Here is an 8,361-nt window from a genome sequence, read left to right as displayed (position 1 = left end):
ATGCGCTATGGGCGCAATGGCTTGCCTATCATCTCCCCACCTTATGAAGTTGTGAATCTGGTTCGGAAAAGTAATTGAATTCTCCAATGGTGAATTATGCAAACTAGTGGAAAGAGTAAAGAGAATTTGGATATAAAAGGGGCTAAATATTTTAACAAATCAAGTTTTGCTGGTCACGCAATTTCTGAGGAAAGATGACTACGTGACAAGCAGAAATTATTTCGTGACCAGCTAAATTCACTCGTGTTTTACCTCGATCCCAGGCTTTCTCCCCTTTGCCTCCCACGTCAAGGGAGGGAGGCAAATAAAGGAGGGAGAGCCTGAATTGAATCGAAGTCAACTCTCGAACTGCTTTTCCACAACCGCGCAACTTTGAAGAATTTGGTCACGACGCCGCTGCTCAGCCGCAGTTGTGATGATAACCTATATTTTAGCATTTCTACCTGCTATCAAGTCTAATGACTAGATTTTAAAAAAACCCGTCTGGTTCAGTTACTACAAATTGTGTAACAAAATATTAGAGGATCGAACAAAGTTCCCTGTAGTGTATGCCGGGAGTGTATGTGCAGGGGGCGTTTTCTTTGACACTGGGATCTTAGACAACTAAACAAATAAGTCTTAAAATAGAACTAAGAAAAACCTCCACAAAGGTCGAAAAAACTATAGCATTACGAAGCGCAAGCCAGAAGAAATTAAGTTTGTTAAAAACTGCTAAGAGTTCTGGATCACGTCTTGTAAGCGCACGTTTGAAGCTTCTGACATCATTCAGTGAAAAGCTCGAAAGATCGAGATTACAGGATAGGTAAAAATAACTTGACCTCCGTTTTAGTAGTCTTTCCAAATATGTTGCTTTAGCAGTCTGTGGTCATACCTACCACTGGTAAATAACGAGAAAATATCACCACTATCACCGCAGGCGATGACGCCTGTTTCGGTTTCATAAAAGAAGGTTAAGAGGTTAATTTTGTTCCGAACCACTTGTTCAGTGCCAGTGGTTTCGATAGCTCAACTCACCACTTTTAGACCCCTGTGTTATTCAACGTTATGCGTTGGAATATACACTTGAACCCCGTAAAGGGAAAAAAAATGTTCTAGAGGGTGGGGACGCGAGATAGCCGAAAGAAGATGAATAAATAGTATTTACAAGGGAAAATGGTTTGATTTCGAGATAGGGTGCAGTTCAAGATATAACCGAGTTCGAAATAAAGGTGGCGAGGTTCAACTCTTTACGCTTTGAGTATGGATTGTAATCAGTTTTTACACATAAAAGCTTCGCCTAACTTTTGTATAAATCAACTTCTAAAAGGATTTCAAAACTAATTTCTTCCGAAATAATCGGATCAAACTTCTTTCAGCAATCACTCCCAGAAACAGAAGACTGTGAGAATATTGTGAACATGGCAATTCCACACAACGGAAGTCTGTTCCACAGAGAACTGGGAAGCGAAACGGAAGCACATCTTTCCTTTGCTGACCTTTGCTAACAGAAAACTTCAGTTGAAACGAAAAGCAGCGATTTCCTAATCTAAAACTCGCTCTAACGCAGCTTAAATACTGAAAAGCAAAGGCAAATTGATTTCACTGCCTTCCGGTTCCAAAATTTAGCGGATGGGGAGGGGCATGGTAGGTATTTGATTTAATCAGGAGAGGGCGTTAAGCAGATTATTGTTACAAGGGATGATTAAGCATCCCTGAGGCGACAATTTAATAAGCATCATTTGTGTTCTTTTGCGATATAACGATGTTAGCCTGTTTAGCATGACTAGCAGTATTTCTCATGAGATGTCGCGTGAGAGAACACCGCGCGCGCCCCACGAAGCTGCTGGTTGCGCTCGTTTACAGAAAGAAAAATCGTCAGATCCTACGCCACGTGGAGTTTAGCGAAGAAGCGCGAAAACACGAGGAATAAGAGCTTGACACGACAGCTCCCCAGGGTCACGTGCGCTGAAACAGGATTCTTTGAGAGTAATAGGTGAAAAAAAAGAACGAGAAATCATCATGTCCAACACTAATTACTGAAAAAAAGGTAATTAAGAAAAGGTTATGCAAAACAATGCAAATAGGCTACGAAACTCACATTCTTGAAATACTGAAATATGGTCTTGTATGGGTACTAGTCACATGCCAATCTACTTACAAATTGGAAAGATCATTTTCGAGATCAGTTTCTCTATCTCAAGACTAGCCCGTCTGAGAAAATAAGCGATATTACTGGAAGAGAAATTAAAAAGGCTGCTTTGAATCACCGAGGCTATATAACGGTTTCAGCGATAAAACGGGTCAAGAGAAGATGCCAAAAGGCAAACAGACACTTTATTAGATAACTTCCTGGAATGCCTTCCTGTTAGAAACTTCGTAAACGAGATTCCATGCAAGCTGCGGATAATTTGCGTAGGGCTAATGGTGGACCTTGCTCAATATGACTGAGCACACGGTCATTTTCTTCAGCGGCGTCGCTTCGGAAAATGGCGTATCATGCGTGCTGATCACGTGTAAGTATACAGCGTACTCGATAGCATGCACGTGCTCGTTTGAACTGGATGAGAAAAAGATAGGAAACTCTTCCAAAAGTTTTGGCGAAGATTTGTCCAAAATGCGAAACTTAATCACGCCGAGAGATGGAGAAAAACAAGCAGAAATCGGAAATCGGTGATATCACTACTGAGGAACGCACGTGCTCGGACATGCTACTTCCTGACAAGAAGTCTAAACTCTTGGCGACATGTTTTATTCAATTATCCTTATCTGTATTATTATCTTAATCAGAATCTCGGAGCCTTCGGGTCTGAGTGACAGTCAGGGCTACTTAATTACAAATATTCGCCTCACATGCCTTCCAGCAAAGTACATTTAAAGCCGGTCAAATTCTTTTAATTGTCATTTAGTAGCTAAAAAGTAGTGAGTATCTGCAGACCAACAAATACCTAGAAAAAAGGGTTGTTTACGACTTAACGTTGTGTTTGCTTCATTCTGTTTTTCTCCGCTGCCTATGCTTAAAAATGTTATGATATTTCATACAGTTAAACTCTAATCAGACAAAATGTGCGAGTTCTAGTCACATGTAATCATAAGAGAGACTGGTGCCGTACTGTTTACAATATCATAGGAATGTCTGAATACTTTTTTTCACGAATGACCAACATCATGCTAATATCTCTGTTTTTCAATCGAGTCACATTGGTTAAGCCGCATTTACCAAAGTTCTCATTCTGCAAAGTGTTTCATCAGCCACCAAAATGATCCGCCTTATCTACCTGCAGATACGTGACGCTAAAGATTTCCCCCCAGGAAATATTTTGGAAACACAAAAATGTTTTAAATTGCTGGGTAAAGATTTCTTCACGTACAGAATGAAGGCAGACAGATTATCATACATAACCATAATATCACTTAATGATTGTAATAACGGGCTTAAAACCCCTGAATTTAAAAAAAGAGAACAACAACATAAAAATGCAATTTTGTTCTGGATGGAATGGCTAGTTGTACTCTTGATAGTTTTAGCCATTAACTCATTAATTTTTTTACCCTTTTATCATTACCTTATTTTTTGGGGATTTAGCAGTCAGCAAAGGAGACAAGAGCTCCCTTCGAGAATTGAGTTGTGAAGGTTCTTGGCTCTCACAATTGCCAATAAAATACAAATTCCAAAACGAGTCAAAGTTGATTGAAAGCAAAATTCGAAATGCGTTGGTGCATTTTCGAATTTAAAACTGAATGTTTCCCCTGGAATGCGTCCCGGCCCATATTAAAACACTTTTCAGTGTTCATGTTTTGGTTCCTTCGTTCATACATTCGCGGAATGCTGGAAATAACCGCTGATGGAAAAGCATTCTATCCAAGAGAGTTAGCACTAATACCCTTGGTGCTTCAACCTACAGAAACTGGACTTCACCACCGAGCTCTGGCGACAATTCTATGATAAAAAGATATCACTAATGGAAAGGATCCAAGAAATTCTGCTATACGGGCTTGGATTTTACAGCTCTCAAACAGCCGCGGGAAAGTTATCAACTGAATTTTCCGTTTAACTTAAGAAAGAAAACCAAAGCAAAATCAGTTTCGTAACGTCGCCGTTTATTTCTGCAGGTTCATGGAAACTTTGAACACGGTAGCAATGATTTTAGGGGAGGAGAGGGGAAGAGTTGGCAAGCCACTGCATTAGCACCAACACATGTCAGTGTGTTACTTTGAGTCACAGGAAAAAAAACATTTCACAATGAAAAGATACCGCTGGGCCCTTAAATGCTAAAATAACAACGTTTTCCTGTCTCTTTTCTCTCTCGCCTTTATTCTTTGAAGAGCAAGTTCGCCAGTCCTTCAGACAAGGATTATGTCCGGTTCTCACAGCGTGAAATAACTGGTCTTCGTCATTATCAGCAATCCCTCAGTATCGAGTAAGATGTCAACTCGGTATTATTCAGTAAAAGGTTGAAAGGTAAGGTTGACCGCTCAGAGTATGTATTTTTTTTCACCAAAGAAAACTAGCAGTTGGCGGTATTTCTGTAAAGTTTGACTATTAAAGTGGTGAAAGATACCGAGATATAATATTTGCCATGATTGAATTGACTTTTGTCACCACCAAACCATCGACTGCACTCGAACGTTCTACCGCCGATGCAACATTTTTTTACTATCCAAACGGAAACGATCGAAATCAGTCAAACTGAAGAGAACAAGACACAAATTGGAATAACTTGGAGTTCATACCAAAATTTCCCCACACAGCGTTGCCTTTTTTTTTCCCAAGGAGCTGATCAACGGATATCGACACTGTTAAGTAACCAATCATATGATACCGTAAATTGTTTCCCTGCCATGCGACATCAATCCATATTCACCGGCCGCAGCAGATATAGGTCCATATCAACCATGTCAACCAAGAAACTTCGGCTCCTCCGGTCTGGGTAAGTCTCTTTTCTTAACAATTGCGTAGTCACTATAAAATTTCAAAACCGCAGACAAGGCCTCCTGGTCGAGTTGGTAATGTTTAGCAAGCGTCTCTGCTGTCCATGTGTCGGGATCCTCCAGTCTTTTCGCAAACAGTTCCGACAACTGAACGTTGGTTATTTTCCCCTTGGGCACCTGGCCGATTTCAGCAGGACCCCGTGACTCACGAGACATGGGTAGACTCCTTTTTGTTTCGGCGCTTCTCGTGATTGGCTGAAAGAAGTGTCAAGTGTTTTGATTGGTCAAAGAGTTCACCAATAAGGGAACTAGCGACTGGAATTGGCGAAATGCAAAATTATCACAAAATGATGCAAAACATCTCGCTGGACATAAATGTGCAGGTAGCCATTTAAAAAAAAATACGTTATGCAACCTTTGTATTCGTCATGACACCATGCAGTTATTTAGAAAATATGGAAAAAATAACATATCCTTTCTCATATCACTATTAGTCCTAGCTCTAAGCTATACCAGTTCCCATGGTTAGACCTATTTATTCACTATACTGGCTGGCATATCACACTGAGCTGCCTTGCACCAAGCTTCTAATTAGTTCACACTCCTCTACCTGAAATCACTAGCTGGCGTACAGATATTCCGTGCTAACTGCATCCGCTTGCTATTTGCACCATTGAGTCATAACTAACTGACTTACTGTATGCATTCCTTTTCACTTGCAATCTTCCTGTAATAGTATTCACTCTACAGGGCTGCAAATAATTTTTTTCTCTTGAAAGGACATTTGTCCTACTAAGACACCATCTTGGTCAGACAAAACAAATAATTTATTGTGGTTGGACATCACTGAAAAAGGAAAGATTTACTCAATGTAGATTTTTACTCATCCTTACCATAAAATGATTTACGATAAAAAATTGTCTGGACATAATGTCTGACAGTTGGGATTTTGTTGGACATGAGCAAATTTTGGTCAGCCAATGCCTGATGACCAACTGTTATTTGCAGCCCCGCTTTATGTTCTCACTACTTTTCTAAAACCCAACCCAGCTTTATGGGTGAAAGGGCACATTGGTATGAATAGACTGTTACAAAGCATGCTAACAGCTACACCTGCGGGGCTCGAAAAAAGTGTGTCCGGCCGTCCGGGACTATTATCTGCATGCAGCCAGGATGCGCAAAAAGCTCTTTGTAAAAGAACACTTGCTAAGCAGACTAGTCCAGAACAAGTAGATTTTCCTATTGGCAAGTAACTTTTTATCCTCACTTGCCCAATGGGAGAGGGCCCAGGCAAGTTGTCTGCCAACTAAATAACAAAAAGTAATCTAAGACTTGCCCATGGCAAGTAAAATGTGAGAGCTGCTTGTCCGAAAGGTAAGCTGGAATTCAACTTTCTTTGGAGCCCTGGACCCATACATTTAACCAGTCAAAATGTTTCCCAAAATGTTAATTACGAAGTCTGTTGGCTCATTCTGTAAAGAGTTCAGGAAACTATCTGGGAGACAATGAAAAGATGTCTGCAGTCTTTCAAAATATTATAATAAAACTGAATTAATTCTATGTTAAGTGGAGAATTGCATTTTCACCATTCATTATGCAATCTCCCCCTGCAACATGAACGTTCTTTCAGAAACCAAGAAATGTATGTGCAGGAATAGAGTGTGCTTTTGATTTGTTATTATTTAAAAGCCAGTGATGATCTTACAGATAGCAACCTTAGAAAAAAACATTTTAAACTGCTGAGGTACACAAACATGCCTCTTCCAAGAGTGATTTAAATCTAATTTCTCTTCCTATGCTATCAATACAGTTTAAACAGACAAGTGATGAGAATAAAGAAAAGAATCTACTCAGGTGATATTGTTGCCTTGGTTTACTACCGAATGCTCAGAGTTAATACTAAAAGATGTTTATACTGTGATACTCAAGTAAAACAATAAAAAAATAAATAAATAAATAAATAAATAAAATAAAATGCTTACCATTTGTGCTGGAGCTTCCAGTGTATCAATTTTGAAATCTTTGAGTCGACCTAAAAACTCATCATCTTTTCTATCTCTTTCTTTAAACAGTTCTTCATTTTCTGGAAATAAAAGGTAAATAAACTTGCTGCATACTATGAACTAAAATTGAATTCTTAAGTTCTTTGGGAAGCACACAGGACACTGAAGAGGAAATATGACCCAAGATTAATACAATACCCCAGCCAAGCTCAAGTAAACACCTCTGAATCTGATGCAATAGATGGACTTATGCAATAACTATTAGAGCTTGTATACAAGCTCTCTACCTTGGGATTAGACAGCTCACAGGGTAAAAAGAGGGGGAAGGACAAATCTTTCTTTCTTTTCCCTTTCTCCCTCCTCTACCTTGTCTTTTTATTTCCTCTTTTTATTTAGTCTTTTTCAATTGTTAAATAGCATTGTTATATGTTGCATTGTATTTTAAGCCATGATTTGTCGACACAATGCAATATACTTTAATTATACAATTGGCACTGTGAAGTCTTTAGCCTTTCCTTATCTTATTCATAAGCAAATAGAATGCCAAGATAGAGAAGATACGGGGGGGGGGGGGGGGGAATCCTGTATAAAAAGGACGGCAGGTGCTTGCTGGAAATTAGAACCCCTTAGAGGTACCAAGACCCTGTTTTGTGGGGGTGGCTTGAAATTTTTTTCACTCCTAAAGTAACACATTAACTAATACTGCTTTTTTTTTTTGGCCTCAATACCCTAAACAGTACTGTGAAAGCTCCTGCTGTGGGACCTTCCCAGGCTGAACACCCTGAGAGGTACCAAATCCGGTACCACGAGCACCCCCGTCCTTTTCATATGGGTGTCCCCCCTCCCCCCGCCCCCAACCCCGGGAAGACACGGCGGGAACAAAATGGAATGGTTATGTCATTCATACACTGCAAACCTGCAAAGTTGATTGGATTTATGACCAAAAAAAAGAAGTTCTGCCGCGTATTTCAGTTACAGAAATGTCTAAAAAATTTATCTGCGATATCTACATGGAGAGATTATGGAATTTAAGTTAAAACTTAGTTAAAATCAAACTATAACTGCACCGGATAGAAGCATGTGATACCTCGCGACGAGCTGCAAGGTAAAATTTGCTCAAAGTACTCACGTTTTCGCGCATCAGCTAATACAGCCTGGGAGCTGGGATGACTTGGAGCTACTTTTGGTTTGTTTTCCAGTATTTTATCCACTCTCCGTTGTGTTTCAAGAGGTTTTTTTATAAAACGAGTTGCTCGTGAAATTCTGGCCCCCATGTTGCATTTTTAGTTTTTTGGCGTACTCCGCTGACTGGCTGGTGAAAATTCGTGTTACCCAGATCACCACGGCCAATCACAGCACTCACGACCTCACAATCTCAGATTATCATCTATTCAATCTGTCATTTCTCCCGAGGCGAGAAATAATATTTACAGTGGACTCGGTGGAGAAG

The 8,361-nt window shown here is 39.8% G+C and overlaps 1 protein-coding gene across 1 annotated transcript; it reads right to left on the bottom strand.

Moving 5' to 3' along the window:
• Positions 1–4,056: 4,056 nt before the first annotated feature.
• On the bottom strand, positions 4,057–8,240 carry LOC110057877 (NADH dehydrogenase [ubiquinone] 1 alpha subcomplex assembly factor 4-like). Its single transcript, XM_020764481.2, has 3 exons — positions 8,041–8,240; positions 6,891–6,991; positions 4,057–5,163 (listed from the first exon to the last, which is right to left on the bottom strand). Exons 1-3 carry the CDS (start codon positions 8,183–8,185, stop codon positions 4,876–4,878), a joined length of 534 nt encoding a protein of 177 aa, XP_020620140.1. The 5' UTR covers positions 8,186–8,240; the 3' UTR covers positions 4,057–4,875.
• Between the last annotated feature and the right edge of the window lie 121 nt (positions 8,241–8,361).

The sequence above is a fragment of the Orbicella faveolata genome, unplaced genomic scaffold, assembly GCF_042242905.1.
Source record: "Orbicella faveolata isolate gen_17 unplaced genomic scaffold, um_ofav_v1 contig_12, whole genome shotgun sequence".
NCBI lineage: Eukaryota > Metazoa > Cnidaria > Anthozoa > Scleractinia > Merulinidae > Orbicella > Orbicella faveolata.
Note: the sequence above shows the minus strand (reverse complement) of the source record. Positions and strands in the feature narration are given on the sequence as shown.